At 40.8% G+C, this 20,349-nt stretch overlaps 1 protein-coding gene across 5 annotated transcripts in view; it reads right to left on the reverse strand.

The window, feature by feature from the left end:
- LOC105201865 (Krueppel-like factor 7) overlaps window positions 1-20,349 on the reverse strand; it is a 328,039-nt gene that overhangs the window by 94,970 nt on the left and 212,720 nt on the right. The window contains exon 2 of one of the 5 annotated variants that reach the window (XM_039453311.1): window positions 10,155-10,373. The exons of the other annotated variants lie outside the window; for them this stretch is intronic. Within the exon in view, the coding sequence (XP_039309245.1) occupies window positions 10,155-10,250 (96 nt within the window). The 5' untranslated portion in view covers window positions 10,251-10,373. The remainder of the gene's footprint in view (window positions 1-10,154; window positions 10,374-20,349) is intronic. 5 annotated transcript variants of the gene reach the window in all.

Consider the following 20,349-nt stretch of genomic DNA (forward strand, 5'->3'; position numbering starts at 1 on the left):
AGCTACATGACCTATCGTAACGTGATGTAACTCTCACCATAACGGCCGTATCCCATAACATACATTCCATAAGCGGACTTCGGCAGAGCGTTAATGAGAGCCGCCGCGTTGCAACAGTTTCGTATGGACACATTTCTCATAAAATCCCTTCCCGTGCGATGCATGCGGACGCGTTGCTCAGAACGCGAATACGGAGCGGTAAATCTTGAAAAATGTCGCCGATTTGTCCAACGGGTTAAGCGCGATCGTTCCCTGAAACGAGCCCGAGTCGTGACAGCGACTTAACGGCCGCGCCGTGGCGGAAACGCGGCGATCGATCGTCCGCAGACTTATGACTTTCCATTTCTTACGCCCGATGCGATTGGAGAACCGAGCCCGAATGTTTATCGGCCGGCGGTGACGTTGAAGAATTGAAAGAAAGGGTGCGACGGGAGGTGTATGTGTGTGTATGTGTGTGTGGGAGGAGTGAGCGCCCGAAGGGGCCGTCTGGTGAAACTCGATGGAAAGATCCCTTTCATCGCCGCTCTGGCTTTTTAATCCCGCATCCGTACGTTCCGAGATAACACCGGGAAAAGATGCGAACGCGAGACCCGGAATTATGCCTTATAAATCTTGACCTGTGAATTATCGTGGGTGTTCCTCGAAGACACCGGGGGTAGATGCATCGATAAATGCGGAAAAGGATTGAGTATCTTAATTGCCTTGGATATACCAAAAAGAAAGCGGTTACGATAAGCTAAAACGCACTACGGAAGATAACTGACATACATACAATATGTTATGATCTTAAATCATGTTCAATTATTTACAAAATAAATACAAAAATTAAAGCTTTTTAATCTGTAGGAAAGTAACTTAACAAATTCTGATTAAGTTCTTATTTTATAAAAATAAATTATTATTATCAATGTATTAAACATTTTTTTGTAAAATGTTATAAAAGATTTTTCTTACATTTCTTTTAATAGTTTGATGTTATGTTTGTATAATTCACTTAGATATAATTTTTTACTTACAGAGTTGCATATTAATTTTTAAAGGTAATCTGATTACATAATGAAAACAAATTGATTAGTTTAATAATGAGAAAAATATATCCTAAGTTATCTAAGCTCGAAGAACCTAGTACCATAGTTTAGCATTATTAATTGAAACAGGTGTGCTAGCAACTTCCTGATAGGATTTTCAAGCTTGGATGACGAAACAAGAAGATGGTTCTATATACCTGATTAAGGAACTGTTCGTAAAATCTAGCATGGGAGTGATGGATGACATCGTACTCAGATGCACCAACATGTTAACTAGAAGGATATAGCTGTATTTAGCTGTAGAAACTATGCACTCAATCTTGTAAATTGATGGAAACAAAATTTATGTCGATCGAATTTCTTTCATGATATTGAATTAAAAACGATTCGTAAACATAAGCCTAATTGCATTATTGGTTAGTTTTTGCGATAAATCATCACAATAAAAATTATCATTAAAATGCTTGCAAAAGCGATTTTTTCTCAAAAGTGAAAATGCATAACTTCCGTATATAATTATCTAATTTAAAATGACATTAATTTATTGAGAAACAAATATATTTTTCGTAAAGATACTAAATTATTATAAAAATAATTTCATCTTTTTTATGTACGGAATTTAGTTATTTAATTTCCGCTGTTATTAATCTCGAGCTTAGAGAATTTAAGGACACCAAGGATAATTGGGCCTGTTCGTTAATCAGTTCGTTTTATTTTACCGAAACGAGACCCTCGTCAAAGAGAGATATCGTTAGGTATATTCTAAACTATAGGCTACAAGTTCATGTGGGTCTATTAAATCTAGTAGAACCCTATAGAGCTTTTAAGATCGTTTTATGGCATTTGAAAAGGATATAAGTGACGCAGAATTTGTAGATGTAAGTTGAAATTATCGTATTGAAAATCTTCCATAACAAAAAAAATACTTTCTCATTTTAATATACAATTTATATTTTAAGGAAAAACTTTGATGTATGATTTATTTAATCTGACGTTAAAGAAAATTTCAAGGACGAAAAGCTTTACAATCTCCCGCTTCTTCTATCGATCCTCTAATATGTTTCAGTCGTGATAATTCATCATCCTAAGCAAAGATTAGGCACGGCGATGATTTCACGCATAATTTACAACTAATAACTCAAATACATCCCGAATTACATGGCACGCCGGAAGCTCTTTGCCTTCAAAGTTTAAGCTAAAGCGGAAGATACGGATTCAGTGGAATCCATTGAATCTGTAATCCTTAACCCTCTGTTCGTAAGACGATAGCGATTTCAGGTCTCCTGACCTGGAAATTCGCCTTCGTCCCCCATCGCGTTGGGGAGATTTCCGAATCCTTCCAACGCGCCATCGACGCGACCTTCTGGATCACCGAGATACCGACCGGAGCAAAATCGGGGAACGAAAGGTGGAAGGAATTCGCGTGGCACTTGGTACTTCGTCTTCTATTCCGTCACGAAGAAAAGCGGAGTCAACCGGGAACAAAAGCGAGGGAACAAGGCCGGAAGGTGTACTTTTGGCTAGTTCGATCGTTCGTCGCCAGAGAGAAAGAGACAGAGACGTTCGACACATCGCGTAAGTTTGCACGGAATCGCTTTCAAAAGCTTCTTCAAGGCGTGCGCGTGCGTTCGGTCAAATTATCAGATCGGTGTGAAGTCGCTCGGAACTTGGCGTAAATCAATAACGGAACGTTCGTCGTAAACGATTGCATTCTTTGAATCAAGAGAAGAGCACGATGTTCTATACATTATTTGAAAACCGTTAATTAAAAAAAAAATTAATTTAATAAAAAAAACAAATAAAATTATTAAGCTTATAATTATCTTAGAATTTTACTTAATAGAAGAAAAAACAATTTAAGCAAGGTCAATTTGTATATTGCCGTTTTATAAAACAGTTTAGTATAATCGTTTTGCTTTTTTTTTTCTTCGAGTAAACTTGTTTTGTTCTTTGTCATATTTGCAATTTTCCCTGATATATTACTCCGTTTCTTTGTATAAGGACGACGTTCCCAATTGAAAATATATTCGGAAAATGCTTTATATCGTGAAATAACATCGTGCTCCATGATCTATAATGCAGATGGTGTAGTCTCTCCGACTATTCAGACTAGAGAGACAGAGAGGAAAGGACAGAGAGAGAAAGAGAGAGAGAGAGAGAGAGAGAGAGAGTGTGTGTGTGAGAGACTCCGAAGCATATCGTGGCTATGTTTAACCCGATGTCAATTTCCAGACGCGGCAGTGGATGTAGCTACCGCTCGAATGTAGCCAGATGTACGTAATGGCAGCATTTCTGCGGAAATGGTGCAGTGCATAGCTCGTGAGCGGCGCGTCTAGGCAAGCATTAGGGCTCCTGTTGCTGACCAAAGATGGCTATGCGAAAGACGTATTGCGTGCCGAAAAAGGAACCTTGTAGCGATACAATTTTAATTAAAATGTCATTAGCAGATAGCGATATTGCTGCCGTTAGCTCATTAAAAATACATTTTTTCAGTACATTCGTCCATGTAAAAAATTTTACTATAATTTCAGTATACACAACAGACTGAAGAAATGTACGAGAAGAAAAAAAAAACAAAAAATAAGATCGTAAGAAACACTGTGCAATTTGAACAGATGGAAAAAATATGCGTAAAAAATAAAAATTATAGTAGAGAAGTAAAAAAATAAAAAGCAAAGAGAGAAACGAAAAAAAAGCAATAAAAGAAAGAACAATTTCGTCAAGTAAAATTTCTACAGAGGTATAAAACTTGTAATTTCTAACACGCTACGGAAAGGTGTCTCGAATTCGAAAACGAAAGCTAAGAGAGAAAAATTCATCGCCCGGCGAAATCCGGGGCGCGTGTGACGATAAGCCGACGACGCGAAATTCCGGCGGATCCGCGAAAATGGGAATCCGGACCGTGTCAATTACCCGCGCGCTTATAAAATATTTGCTCGTCCGCGGAATCTCGACGCGCGGACACGGCCGACACCAATCAAGCCGGCTGGACGCCGGCGTCCATCCGTCAGCAGTGGATAATCCAGAGGCCGCAGGGCTCCATCGTTTCCCGACCCTTCCCCACATGCGTCGCCGCCATGAAAAATGCATCGCAGGGCGAGTGCATACGACGCGGCATCAACCGTGGTTGGCCCACCGACCGTGTCGGAAATATGCAACCCGACGCGTGTACGCAAACAGCTGATTGAAATTACGTTCGGGCGGGTTCGGACTGCATTCGCATTTTCCCCGTCTCCGCCTCGTTTACGAGGGTGAAATCAAGTTTCGTGGAAAAGTGGAAAGGTGGCGAGGGTCTCTTAGGAAATAATCCGGCGAGGAAAGAATACATTGTGCGAGGGGAAAAGTGCAGTTTCGCGTGTGCGCAAATGCCCGCGGCTAAATTGCACGTATAACGACGATCTCTTTATAATATGTACCCTTGTTCCAACAAGAAAATTAGGCGAGCATCGCGAGTTTTCGGGCGAAAAAGAACGCGAGATGATTTATTTTAATTGCGCCTGGAGCGAACGATACTGTAGTTTGTTGATTAAAAATTGTAGCAAACGGTAAAACAGAATCTCTGTTCCAATCTACAAATATCTGTGCTCTTCTTTTTTTTTCTTTTTCGCACAGATAGTCATTTTTGAAAGCGCATTATTTACCCAAAGATCAATACATTTTGTTTGCAAACCCGGAAATTCTTCCTAAGAGTTTGTTGTTGTCGATCTCGATATCTCAACTTATTTCGGTGAGTTGCGGTCAACCAATCTCGCCAGGTAATATCACGACTGATAGACCGGCTATCGCATTACCGTAAATATCAGCGGGATTCACGCTCTCTCACTGTGGCTCGCGGCAAATTGTAACGTAGGACGGGAGTTCGCGGTCGTCTGGAACTTACGAGTGTCGGGGATTACGATGCGGTTCCAAGAGTATGTCGCCAGACCATGAAGAAGAGGAGAGCGGGGTGGAGAAGGAGACGCTGCACCCGAGGCTGCAAAGGGGGAGAAGCACACGGTGGATGGAGAAGACGGAGGTTGCTCGAGTGTGCGGGCGCGAAGGCCACGCGCTCCGGTATTATTTACGGGGCAACTTGCAAAGTGAGAAAAATTACGCCGGCTAGCGCCGGTTTCGCGGAGACAACGCTGGTTTATGCCACGGACCCGAGCGGCCGCACACAACACCGTGCGGTTCCGCGGGCCAGAGAGAAGGGACGATGTTTACGAGTTTTTCAGCCGGGTTACGTACTTCGCTCGTTCTCCACGACGAATAATCTCAGCGGAGTGCGAAAGGACTATCTCCTTTATCGTTCTCCGTCAGAGATTTCACGTGCAAACAGAATGTTCGTTCATAGCAAAAATATAGAATTTTATTATTTTAGTTTGATATATCTAATTGAAATACTCCGAAACGAGAACAGTTTTCAAATTCAAGAATGCGTTACACTCGTTAATTAACCTTCGTTGCATTTTACGCTACAAAGTTTTTCACAAAAATATTTTCATGATATCAATCTGAATCTTATTCATGATTCTAAATTTATACGTATAATTCTAAATTACGAGCATTTCTGTGTAAGACAAGAAACATGATTTTTAATAAAAAAAATTCTGTCATTTTAAATTTTAAATTAAGATTAAGATTTTAAATATTCTGCTATTAAAGTGACGAACGAAAGAAAAACGCGAAATGTAAGAGTGAGTTTTTCATTAAAATTCTTCATTTTATACCGTAATTATAATAATAAATAAAATTATGAAATATTCTACAATTATTATTTCCTCTTGTTTCATCGAATAAATAGCGATGCAGACATTTCTGCAGTACGTAGATCATTAGTAGTACGTACAACCGGCAACACCGACTGCGTGAACGCAGGAAGGTTTTGTCCCCATGAAAATGGCGAAGACGGAAGCAGCTCGACGCCACTCGGTGAAGCGGAATTGTTTAAACTCGTTACATCCGTTATTACTGCCATTAGCGTTGCTCGGCGCGCGATGTTCACGCGGTGTCGTTCGAACAAAGTCGCGTACTCGCTGTCATATAATTACGCGAGTTTAACGAGAACGACCGGGAGAAAAGGTGGAAGCGGTACGTGCGAGAAGTAAACGTTCACGACGTTTTTAGAAAAGCCTCGCTGAATTTTTCTCCAAGAAAGCGGGCCGCGTGACATGAAAATCGTGACGTTCATTCGATCCTGATAACGCGTTAACGTCAACCAAACCTCTGTTAAGAGCGAGACGAGTCGATGAACAAATGTTTGTGGCATGAGCGATCGGGTGATTTTCGTAACGCCTTCGCGGCACCCCGCGCGCACTTCCCGATGTACGTACATACGTATGTACGTTACACGTATATATGGCGTCCGCGAGTTTTATACATGCGTATTTATACGATAAATACAAACGAAGTCGCGAGCTGGCCGAATTATTGGAAATATCGCGCGATGAATATTTTCGTAAAAAAAAAAAAAAAAAGCGGCGACGGCTTGCTCGCCCTGACCGATCCTGCTGAATTTCAGCCCCCGTGCGCGCTTTAATTAATCGTAGCCGGCGGAACAACCGAAGGGAACGAGAGCGGACGAGGAGAAGAGAGATAAAGAGAGAAAGAGAGAGGGAGAGAAAAAAAGCTATACTTCCGCCCGGTTATTTGGAGCGGCGAGCCGGATCGATGTATCCGGTAATTCGAGCTGGATCTCATTGCTCGTGCCAAAATTCTCGAGCGCCGGCTCGAGAGCGTAGTAAAACGCGAGTCGGCAGCGGCGGCGGCGGTAGTACGATTAAAGCGTCGTTAGCATCGATTAGCTTCGTAAAGCTTCCACGCCGAGTGAGCCCCGCCGTGCTTTTTCACGGCGTAAACCCGACGAGTGTTTTTCCCGGCGCGCAGTCTCCTGGAAAGGGATCCCTTAGCCCGTACCCCGACTACGCCGTGTCGCGCATACGTGCATACAACACTGCGACTGCAAGATAAACAAATCGAAAATCGATTCCCCGGGTCATTCGGTATTATTGCAGTTGCGCCGCGGCGCGGCTCGGCGCGGCGGCGTTCCGGTGATTTCATGTGAAATTCGAGCGTTCTCATTCGGGATTTCGACGGGATCGACCGGTAATTTTGCAGCTCGCCCTCTCCCGTCTTCCACGCATGAGCGTGAGCAGTAAGATAAAATGTCGAAATTGATACTACCGCAATTAGCAAAATAAATAGCAATTAGTAAATTGAAAATTATCGCGAATATAATGCGTTGGAATAATATCAAAATGCTTTAGACTCGTCGGACTTTATCCAAAGCAAATTCCGTTACTGCACACGCATGCCAAATTAATGCACGAATCTGTTAAACGGGAGAAAAGAATGCCATAATAATTTGATGCGGCCAACGTGTCATGCTACGATCTTTAACGTAATTAAGATCCGCGCACGAGATTGTGGCTTTTAGCTAAATGGACCGATGGAGAGGAAAACGATGTAGCAAGCATTATCTACATTTATACGAGTCAGGAGACTCGTATTTATACCCGTCCATTCTGAGGTACCGAGAATTGCTATTCTCTCACTTATGATTCTCCTAACGGAGGTGGTATGTAATACCAAAAAGGATTCCACGAAAAGGATCAACAAGTTTTTTACAACGACATTGATAAATTGAATCTATATAATATTTTCAGACATGGCACATTCCCAAGCTGCTTAAATAAGCACGATAATTTAGCGACTTGAGAATCCGTAGAACATACATTTTAAAAAGTGCATCTTGCTAGTGACAAGCGTTTAAGCCATTTCCTTGTAATAAAGCGACTACTAAAAAATAAGAAAAAAAAAAAATAAAAATAAAAAAATTAATCCGGCACATGCATCAAGAGTATATAATGAAAATTATAACGATAATATGAAAGAAAAACTCTCTTGGCGCGCTTAAGGGATATTTTTAATTCTCTCCGGTATTTATCGCGAGAGAGTACAAACACGCGGACGTTCCTGTAGTAACGCAATGTAGGGCGTTCAATGCCCGGCAGAGAAGGTTGCGCGATCTAACGAGGTCAGTTCCTCGTTTTTAATCTGAATAACCCGAGCGTCCTAAGAGCGGAGGGCGATCGGTATGAACGGGGCATTATCGCAGAGCTCCCGCGGTCTATTTTCCGACGCTGTGGGCGGCATCAAAGGGCCACGCAACCAACTCTCGCACGAACGTGTGCGTTCATCCACGCGCGGCATGCAGGCGTGCATCCATGGCGGTTTAACGAGGCACGAAGTTTCTCGCCATTACGTCGAGATAAGGAGTTTTTGCTCCTCTCTTTTGCCGGGGTGACAGGGTTAACGGGAGTCAGGGAAACAAATTGCAGGACCGCCAAAAAGTAGCAACAAACCCCCGCGAACTTTGGCTTTCGCGTACTGAGAGTGGAAATTACACCGCGTCGCGCTTCTCCTTTTAGCCCGCTTCGCTTTTGTGTGCGCGGGACCAGATTTCTACCGGGAATCTCGTAAGATCGATCGATACTTTAGCTACAGGCGATGCCGCCATTGCTCTTGCGACGTTTTTTGCGAAAAAATTCTGTAGGTGCAATGATTTATGAACCCGTCGCGTCACGGAGGTACGAAAAGCTCCCGGTATCAAAAAGCGCGAACGACGTTGGTTTTTCTTTTTTTTCCGCCAACCCCCTTCTCCCCCCCCCTATTTTTATAGCATGCCATTACGTGATATTTCCACACTTTTACATCGTTATATGCCACATTGATGTGTCTCTATATTTCGACGAGATGAACACCTTTGAAACTATCAATATGAATTACGGTGGAAACCAAGATACGCGCGGTATAAAGGGAGCGCATTTTATAAAATAAATTATAGCACACATAGAACAAGCGGCAATTAAAGACACTCGGAATCAGCGTGCCTGTCAATCGCAGATTATTACAGCATGTTTCGTTAATTAGCTCAATTCCTACGAATTTCTCATCTTTCGTGACCCTGAAACGAGCAGAAGGCGTAGCTATTATTAGGCAGTCGTTCAATTAAAATGTTACGTGCCATTTTCGCCCATCCCATCGCGTGGAGGCTAATAAAATACGTTAAATTGAGTGCCATTTTTCGTGGGAATACATTGCATTGCGCAGCGGAAAAGGTAAAGCATGCTACTAATTTTACCATTCACCAACTAATTTTATCATACCAACGAAAATTGTATAATGAAATGATAGAGGAACGCAAAATATTACCTTTTTAATTAAAAAAAAAGTAATCCATTAATTTTATAACAGCCTTTGATAATTATTCTTTTGTGGATAAGAAAATTATATAAACTTAGTATCTATAATGTAACATAAAGCATACGAGTGCTTTTCTATTACGATCACTTACAAAGCAATTCCTTTGTTCAAAATGCAACCGAAATTGTAGAAATTAATTTTTAAGAGAATTGTTTTTTGTTAGAGACGCAATATACGCGAGATATACGAGAGAATATAACGACCAATTTCGTATTTCGTTGCACTCCAGACTCCACCTCAAACGTGTATTTACGCACGTTTCATTCCCAAACGCGAATCTGAGAATACAAGTGCTCGCATTAAAGTCCGCCACGCAATAATCCCTCGGAAAGGGTTTCGCGTCTACGTGTCTACGCAAAAAGTGCCCGGCGGGAAAGCGATTTCGCAACGTTATATCGCATTGCCACAGCATCGACACAAAGTACACGAGGAGAAGCGCGTTTTCGCGTTAACGTAAAGAGGAACCGCTCCGGGGAACAACCGCTGCGAAGCGTATCGCAACGGCGGCGGCGGCGGCGGGATGAATTTCTGTCCCTTTGAGAAGGGCTGCCGCCCCTGAGAGAGAGATAGAGAGAGAGAGAGAGAGAGAGAGAGAGAGAGAGAGAGAGAGAGAGAAAGAGCGCGCACACGACTCGTACAATCTCACTCACGTGTGTTCACGATCACGTGCTCGTAACACGCACGCGACAGAAGTGTGGCGGAGTGGCTGGCTGCTGCGAACGGTCATCGCGGGGGTGGCTTTCCACCGGTGGAAAGGGGCGGTCATCGCGTGCTTAATTTCGGGGTGGAATCGCATCCGAGATTGCGCCAGCTCACCGGCTGGCTAAACATGTTCCATTAAGTCGAGACGCAATTAGAAATAAAGGTGGCTGTCGGGGATACCTGCTGGTGGAACGTTTCTCGTTCAAGCCGCCGCTGCCGCCGCTGGCCGCTGCTGTGTGTGTATATGTGTCTCGGTGACGCTTCTCTCTTAGTCATCACCGTTACAGAACCCGCAAACGTGTAACCACCCTACCTGAAATGCTCCAACCCGACGAACGACGTTCCGGGAAATAGCGCGGAGGGAAATATTCAGCTCGGTGCAAATCGCCCCGCTCTTACCTGTAACACGCACAAGAGGGAATTCCATTAAGTTTCGCGCTACGTCCGTGCTTTACAAGCGGAAATTGAGGAGGACGGGAATCCAAGTACAATGGGAATTCTTCCGCGCTTCTTGATCGTCGGAAATATGAGGCGGTAATAACGGGACGAGATAACGGGAATGTATAGACCGGTAGCCTGCTTCAATACCTTCGACAACGAATGCCGGATACTTGGCGGCATAGAGAAATAATGAGATTTATTTTATATCGAGATATCATCGTGCTATTTTACGATAACACGCCACAATAAACTAGTTGATTTGAAGAAAAGAATTCCTACGATATATCCTATACTTATCATAAAATTGATTTTATACATATAAATTTCATTTGTGATTTAAGTTACGTATTTTTAGAGTTAAAAGTTATCATTTACCAAAGTGCTTTTAAACTTTTAATTCCAAAATAGACGTATCGCATTAAAATAAATATAAAATGTAACAATTATAAATATATAGTTTAATTGTAAACTTTCATCTTATTTAAATATATCTCCAACAGTATTGAGTACGCTCTCGTATATTCACGATTTTATAAATCATTGATCACGTGCAAACAGACGGTATTCAATCTCGACGATTAATACGGATGAACTATCGTTCGCTCCTCGAGGAAGCGACGCTTGGATGCAAGGCATGCTAATTAATGTCGATAGAATGAAAAGGAACGATAATCGCGTTGTGTCGGCAGCGGGCTGTCGCATCGTGCATCAGTTAATTGGCGATCGAACGAGACGCAGATCTACGCTCGACGACGGGTCGTAAGCAACAACATGTGAAGTAATTATTATTTTGGTCAGCGATCTGTGACGATGTGCCAGCAGGAAGCTAAAGAAAGGGAGAGAGAACGGAAAACGGAGAATCTCATATCCGACAGAGTGCTCCACGGTGTTTGATAGGGGTGTCGCATTTACCTTCCGGTCTCACGCACAGGCTTACCACATCCCAGGGGAAGATATATTCACGTTAACTCTCTCATTTCTGCCGTCGCATTATACCAACGTTTATGTTCCCCCGCGTTATTTATACATTTTTACCATGGATTTTCCGTTCTGGTGAAAATGGTCTTAATTCCGGAAAAGCTAAGGCATTTTTTTGTTTCGCGTATTAATGGAAAAAGACTCTGAAACGCGAGAGTCAGCAGAACTTTTATATCATATATTGCATTTGTGCCGAGCGTTTTTACCGACTTTTTTTTTTAAAAACAATGTTTCCGACAATAATTATGTTTTTCACATTTTTAAATTGTGTTAAATGAAGGGAATATTTAATTATGGACTTTTTCGCCCTCCCCGTTCTCATGATATTGTTAGGGTTAAGCGTAACTTCATTTCTAACTATATTATGGAACGTAGGGAAAAACGGGGTCAAAGCGCGCAGCTCGTGGTAAATAAAGGCCGGCAAACTTTTCCGATAAAGCGAGGGTTAAAAGCCCGCGCTGAACTTTTATCCTCGTCCATTTTCTAGATGACGCGCCGTGCCGCTCACGGGAGACAAATATTTTTGCATCGAACATTTTCGTAATCAATGCGTAAAGCCGGCGCTATGTACGTGCTTTAATTGGTATCGATTTTTCATTCGATGCGTCGCTTATTATCCCTCGACGATTGATGAGGGATAATAAGCGATCTTCACGACACTGCATTTTGTGTGTGTGTGTGTGTGTGTGTGTGTGTGTATGCGTGCGTGTGTGTTTGTGTGTATGCGCGTATGACAGTCTGAATATAGAATAACTTCCCTTACATTTTTTTATTTATAATTCTTTCCACAAGCGCATGATATGTAATAATTATAGTCGCTGACGTATAAAATCATTACATTGTAAAAAACACGGATATATTACATAAAGATATGTACGTAATATGTATACACAGAAGGAACGGTTTTGCTAAAATATCTAAAAATTTAGTTAAATTTGAAAATAATTTTATCGGATCATCAAAATAATTATCTAGGTCATTCAAATTAATTGAAGAATATCAAAATTTTTTGCAGCCTTGCTCATTACACTTAAAAGTCCTTCATAATAATTTTGATGATTCAACAAAAATATTTTTAGATGTATATCTAACTGAATTTTTAGATATTTTAGCAAGAAACCGTTCTTTCCTTGTGCGTGAATATTATAATAAATCTATATAAAAAATGTTAATTTCTTTACTTCACAATAAAAGATCAGCAAAAGAGGGTTGTTGTACACCGAAATGGAAATTCCAATTCCAAGAAGGAGTTACGGTAGATGAATAAAAATTACAGAATAATTGTTTACACCAGTTATTACATTGATTCTAGTTACAAAAGCACAATTCACTTTGTAATTGGTAACATTGTAATAACTCATGTAGATAAATATTCCGTGTAATTTTCATTCACCTAGCCTAACTCCTTCTTGGTGTTGAGATTTCCATTTCCGTCACTGTATTTCTCGTCAAGATTGCTTTTATAGAATTATAAACGCATTGTGTCAAACATAAATCACTTGAAACTGCTTTTCAAAGCGGCTACGGTTTCCTACGGTTTCCGTTCAACCGTACACAAGGAAGCAAGCCCGTGTTACATGAAATTAACCCATCGTGGACGTTAGAAGGTTTATCTCTCCACTGAGTAGCACAGCTAGACGAATACGTATACGTTCTTCTGGTAGGAAATGCGTCTATGTCTCTCGGGACATTCATATGCATATCCGTGTGTGTACGCGTGTGAGTACCACGAGAGAGCCATAATCGTCCTCTGAGCATTCTCCAGTTCATTCATGCGCCTCGAGTAGTAGTGGTAGGCGAGACTATTCCAGTAGGTGAAATGTACTCAACATCGATCAAGTACGGAGAGAGAAGTATGGGTATTTCCGTATTTGATGAGGAGAGACTGAAAAGTGTGTACACGTGCATTAAGAATCAAATTGTCGATTTCGATTTTTACACTTATATATCCTCTCGCTTCTCAGTCACAGATTGCTTGCATATTTCATTTCGCGAATTATTATCGTGTTTCATCGCGAGTTGATTAATTCACGCTAGCTTTTCCCGAATGGATTACAATTACTCAAAATCGTCGTTATAAATTGCATTTATCGTCTTCGTTACTACAATTAGGTTGCATCGATGTAGCGATGCGAGTGGCCCTCCGCAAAACTGACGCCCTACGCTCGGTGCTCCTAAACGAAGGGCGAACAAAATATAGTGTACCGCACGGCGGGTTGTACGACAGGCACACGCAGCACGAGATAGCAGAATTGGCAGGAAATTGCGAATTGCCGGCGAGAGGCAGGCTGGCAGCCGCCGCGTTTGGGAGGCACGAAATAATCCGACCTGCAAATTGAAACCGGTCGCCGGATAGTTTGAGCGGTATCGGCCACCGATAACCGGTCGCGCGCGCCAGCTGACGACCGGTGAAAATCCACCTGGAAAAATAGCGCGATGGTGCGAACAGGGGAGACGGGGAAAGCGCGTCACGGTATACACGGGCCAGGAATACAAACCGCTCTTTTTTTTTTTACTAGACACGAAAATGCGCCTGCGTCGATGCAAAAAGTTTGTACGCGCAAACGCTCTCACGAAATCGCGCGAATCAAATTGCGATTTAAAATCTCATTTGACTCATATGATTTGCCTCTCTGATTATTTTCCGTAGTTACGATACCGATGCCATTGGCTGAGAGTATTACATATTTATTTCGAGATGTTTTTTTCGTTGCTTTTGTAACCGGCAATTATTTCAACATAACGATACATCAGCGAATAAGCACTCTTATCTTATTTTAAGTTAAGCACAAATATACAAAAGAACGATTTCGCTGAAATATTTGTTAAAAATTTAGTTAGATACAGACGTGAAAATAATGTTCGTTGAACCATTAAAACCATTATGAAGGACGTTCAAGCAATGCGCTGCAAAAAGTTTTGACATTCTAGCAGCTTGAATGTCCTCCATAATTATTTTAGAGTCTAACAATGCTGTATCCAGCAAAATTTTTAAATCTTTCAACAAATCTTTTAACAAAATCTAAATATTTCGAAGGTAAGGCGTCAACATGTAAATAAAAGTAAAAACAATCGTTAAGAAAAAAGCGAGGCATATTAGACAATTAGATTCTGAAAATTCACTGTCAGTAGAAATTTCTAATGATAAACACGATATACGAAACACGGTCTCATAGGTCACATTCGCCCTGAGGAGTAGTGCTGAATCAGGACGAAGCGAAGTGAAACGCGGTCCCTATGATCTCGCACACGTGCGTTGGTCGCGCGCGCATGCGATTATTTATCTTTAATTAGAGGCTTCGACCTATTGCTCGACACACGAGGCCCAGGGGTACCCAGTTGCTTCGCGAATGCACGTGTGACTTTGCCATATGCCATGTACAATCGCGACAAATTTCCGTAGCGATTCAACTATTACATTGTGTTTCACACTGTTTAATCCTTGCGGACGTTAAATTTATCATCCGATTCAACATTGTCACGAAGAAATATCCTTTCCACGTGCGTACATGTTTCTCAGTTTTCCTCTTTACTAAATTCCATGTAAGAATTGCGACAATAAAAGTGCTTCGCTATCTAAGATATTTAATTATTATGTTTTCTCCAGACAAATGTTACTCGTATAATCACTCATTTTAATAAAAATTTTCACAATGATTCGTAAATATCGTCTTTAAATCCCGATACACTTCGATGCGCATTCATCAAGGAGGTATTCTTAGGAACTTCTCTTTTATCATGGAAAGTACGCGCGTGTTAATTAAAACAGATGCGTCAGGCGTTTACGGCGAGAGATTACATTGCCGCATCGAGCCGTATCCGGAAGCGTGCCAACTCTCAAGCAACGTTTAAGGAAACTTCTCAGTCCGGCGATTCCATTCGTAGCAAGATCGATATCGAGAAAAGTCGTCGAAGAACCGTTTTACGGCTCGCTCGTTCATCCGCTGGCTGGCGTTGAGCGAGTACCAAAGATCCGCGAACGGTAAGAACCTTTGGATGCCCGCAACAGAGTTCTTATACGCACACATACATACGTAAAAGCATTGGGAGAGTGCACGCTGCAATGTGGCGCACAATGCATGGACCTGTCGCTCTAAATTGCTGGAAAAATGTTTGATTTCGACGACTGACGTTAGCAGGTTTCGTTCTACTTTATAGATCTTCTAAATATGTGACGAATAAATGGATAATTGAAACTCTCTCTCTCACTCTCTCTCTCTCTCTCTCTCTCTCTCTCTCAGGAGACTCATTTCAATATTATAATTTTGTTCCGGTGCTATTAAATCCTTAGTTGATATAATCGATAAAATAATATGCTTTTCTGCGTACTTTCTGTATGTCTTTCTGATTCTATTACATTTTACATATATATTAAGCACACACATTTATGTAAAATATTTTTAAGTTAGAAAATTTTCAATTTTATGCAGAGATTTTTAAAATTGCGTATACAAATTTAATTCGAACTCACATAGCAAGCGGTAATAAATTTAAGACTGAAAATATGAATACATTTTATACATCGAAGGGAATAAAAATGATTATCGTAAATTCAAGTAAATAACTTGTAGAGTAACGAGGTTCCCATTGCAACACATATAGATTAATTTTCAGTTTAGCGGCGCAAAAACGTGGAGCCGATAAATCGAGCGGACACGTCGGTGGGTTCTCGTGCTCTCACGGATATTAAACTAGAAAACAATTAGTAGAAAACATAAATCACTATCGTTTGTTATCGTAAGCCACGCCGTTCTACGCCACCGTAGAGAAACCGCGAGCGCGTCAGTAGGCGAGAGCCGACATAAATCTTGACGTGCTCCCTTCTGAGAAATAAACCTTCCGCTCTTTTCTTCTCGCGTCGCGACAGCATGGCCGGCGAGGGCGACCCTGTTTCCGTGGCGGGTGGTAGATGAAAGTTTTCCTTTGTGCCCGTGGCATGTCACGTTGGTCATTTCGGAGTACGCGGGGCGACACGAAGGTGGGCAGCGAGCGGCGGACGGTGGACGGTGGACGGTGGACGGCGGGCGGTGCGCGAAGGGTGAGAGATGAGGGAGGTGACCGAAGGGTGGTTCTCCCCCGCACATATTCTGAATCCCGAAGGGCCTCGTCGCGAACACGCTTGCCAGAAGCTGAGGAAAATGAGAGACTATTGCGCGCTGGCCTTCTCTTACACGAAGCGAGGCTTTCTCATACGCGCGAGAGAGGAAAGTTTGGCTTCGAGAAATGTGCACGTCGCGGACAAAACGTGGAAAAAAATTTATGAGTCTGATTCACCGCATAGGCGATAACTCCCAGTTGTCGTAGGTACGTTTCAATGGGCCGGGATTTCCTGCTGCGGATGTCACCGCCGCGATTGCGAATTCCACGAAAAGTGCGATTCTTGAATTTCCCTCTTCATCTTCTAACGGAAAGTTCCTATGGAAGTCTCTATGGAAACTTATTGATTTTCTAAAGTGACTCTTTATTAAGTACTTATTAACAAGAAGTGGATTAAAAACAAAGTATATAATTAACACACAGAAATAGCGTAAAGTTTTTTAGGAATTAAATATTAAGTCAATAAAATTGAAAGATATTACTAATAATTTTTTCGTGCATAATCTGTTTATATTTTTAAACATATACAGGATTCTTTCACGATAAAAAGAGAGAGATTTACGTATGATGTATAAAGAATTAAAGTAAAATCTGAATGAGATAAAAATACATTTTTTATTTGCGCCATTACTTTTAGAATTGTATATTTGATGATTTTTGAAAACTCTATGAAGACGACAAAGTAAAAAAAAAAAAAGAATAATCGAGCTATGCTGTGTTTAGCCAACTGGAATAGACCCTTTTACAAGTCTGTATATCCTATCCAGAGTTTGCGTCTCTCGCTTAGCGAGAGAAAAAAGGACAACCGAGGAAAAAACTGGAAAGAGACACTGCGAAGGGTGAAAGCTGGAGAGATAAGCCAACAGACGGTAAGCTGTGCAGCGAAGAATCTCTTCTTCTCTGATTAAACAAAACAACTGTTGGGCGCAGCTGGCTTCTACGGCTTCCCATTCGCAATGCGGCGTTGAATTATACGGTAATTATACGGTAAAATCTTTCAAAGTTAGGCCACGCGGTATAAATTAATAAAATGTAATTTATAAGTATCAATTCAGATTTTATGCAAGCGGTGTCATTAAGGATTGTAGACAGGAACGATAAATATTCTTACAAAGTTGTAAATTGCAATTAACCAACAATAATAGGACAAATTCATCACAATCATATTTTTCAAGACTCAATTGTGAGATCAAAAAACATAGAAAACAAAAGAGTACAAGTTAAAAATAGAAAAATGCAAATTACACACGAATATGGAAATATTCATTCATACAGACGCAGAATAACGGGAAATTCAAGGAACGCTTAGAACAAAAATAAATGCAAAAACAGCAATTACACGCGTGACTTGCATATGTGCCGAAATAATTGTGTGTCCATAGTGTTCAAGTGCACGATAGAGAAAGTGCACAATAGAAAAGCGCGATGAGAAAGTTGATGGTCCGCGCGCGGCTTTAAAGCCTGATCTACAATGTGCTCTTTGCGTTTTGTCTTGTTCTTTTTGCTTTTTGTTTTGGGCTTTCTGCTTTTTGTTTCCTTGCTTTGTGTATTTTTGTCACACGAAGCCGAGAGACATCGTCATGCACAAAAGGCAAGGATTTTTCTGCACAAAATTAGCAAACAATTCGCCAAAAGCTTCGTTTACTTGTATCTCAGCTTTATTTTCTTTATCAGACATATTTTTTATCAGACTATGTTTGATTCACCACGATACCGTGGTCGTATTTAACCTAACCAACATGTTTCTTTGTCTTTGTTGTCCGAGATAAAATTTGACGAACTTCAGAAAAGACAAGAAACACGTGACAAAAAACACGATTGTCGGTAAAACAGTGCGCGAAGAGACAAGAAAGCAAGAGGCAAAAAGCAAGAAATAGGAAGCAAAAAGCATATTGTAGATCAGGCTGAAGTGTTGCGTGATGCCGCGTAGTTTTAATTAACGTCGTACCGACGTAACGAAGACTCTTATTAACCATGCAGTTGTAGTAACATCGGTATTTGCGCCGACAATACAGCTGCAGCTCGTCTAAGTTCGTAACGTATAATTGTCCACGACGTAATACGATTTTGGCTTATAATTTTTTTTTTCAATTTATAACATTGCTAATTTTAATTGATATCATTTAATAACAAACATTTATTATAAAATATGAAGTATTTCTTTGATAAAAAATGTGTTTTAGCAATACGTCATAAAAATTCACTTGAATATATGTAAAAATAATTATTAACATGATAATTTAATTATTATAGTAAAAATCATAGTTAAAACGATAAAATAATCGTACAATAAAATTCATATTCAATATCTCGATGATGATCGAGTTGTCGTGATGTCCGCGTTGTCAAACAGATTGATCGACACAATAGGCGGGATAACAGTTTTGTAATTTTTCTTCTCTTTTCCAAACGGAAAAAATTGAACGGAATTGTTGGAATGCATTAATCCGTTTTGCAGTTATGCAGCGCTGCCATGGTTGTTATTTTACGGTGTTTCGTCGAAGCTCTCTGAACGACGCTGTCGAACACGCAGGAAACATTTTATTGGAGAAACGTCGGGCGCGTTTAACGCGACGATCGTATTTTTAACAATGCGAGCCGCAAATCTCGAAGTGCAGGGAAGTCTTTCTGGAATTGCCCACACCGATTTCGCGAGACGAGATTTGTCGCTCGGTAGGACTATGTCGTGATCTTCTGACAACTATTTCTCTCTGGGGAAACTTGCGAATGAGTTTACAATGAGCTTACTGAAAGTCGCCATCAATCTTGCATCACACGACACACACAAACGACACACATGTTCGTATGTGCGTTAGTAGGATTTACGCAATTGACAGATGCGAATTAACGATGCCAAATACATTTGTTCATTATCGCAACGATGTCAATCACCCATTCGGCTATATAAAGTTGCTACAGGTGTGCAATATAAATTATTTTATTAGGAAAATATTTATACATGCAGTTTTTGATCAACAGGTAGTTTAAACACGTTAATACTTGCATATAAAATCCTAGCTTTTTAAATAGTTAAAGCAAGCTGCTATTTGCCGATAATCTTTATTTTTTAAATGTATTTTGAGATATATCTAAAATGTCTGAAAAAGCTCAGATACTTTCAAATATTTTATAATTATTAATTACATCCATTCAAATTTTAATTATCAAATATTTAATAATTCTTCATTAATGAAATTCTGATGCAAATATAATATATACTCGTATAGCTCATATCTCATTAATATGGTCACGATTACTTTTTTATAATTAAAATTTTTATGATGCAATTTTTATAGACATTATATCTACTTCATATCTCATACCAATGAAAACGTCAATGTAAATTAGAGTCTTGAATTTCTAACAAATTGTTTAAAACATTTAGAATCTCATTGCTGTTAATGAAATTCTGACAATGAGATGAATTTCAACACTGCTGTTAACGTACAACATCGGCTTGCGGAAAAATTCTCATTCACATGAAATTTCAATTTGACAATCGCAAACATGCGACAATCATAATAGAATCTATACCTATGTTGCAGTTCGTGCTATATTCGACAACGTAATATCGCAGAAATGCTTTTATAGTAATCGCGACGCACGCGTCCTGCTGTTTTAACAGAGTGAACGCGATGTGGTTGGCCGATGCTCGCCGCGGGGGGTTGCTAGCCCGTTGTGGGATTTGTGTCCTGGATACGTGTGGTACACCCTGCACGGCCGACGTGTGCTTCGGGACACAGAGGAAAACCGAGAGGATTGAAGGAAAGACCCGTAGGGAGAGTCTCGTAACGTGAGCGATCTATACTAAAGGTACGAGAGACCACCAAGGGCGCGTGGCTCCATTTGGCCGGTTCTT

This window comes from Solenopsis invicta, chromosome 9 (assembly GCF_016802725.1).
Source record: "Solenopsis invicta isolate M01_SB chromosome 9, UNIL_Sinv_3.0, whole genome shotgun sequence".
In the NCBI taxonomy this organism is placed as follows: domain Eukaryota; kingdom Metazoa; phylum Arthropoda; class Insecta; order Hymenoptera; family Formicidae; genus Solenopsis; species Solenopsis invicta.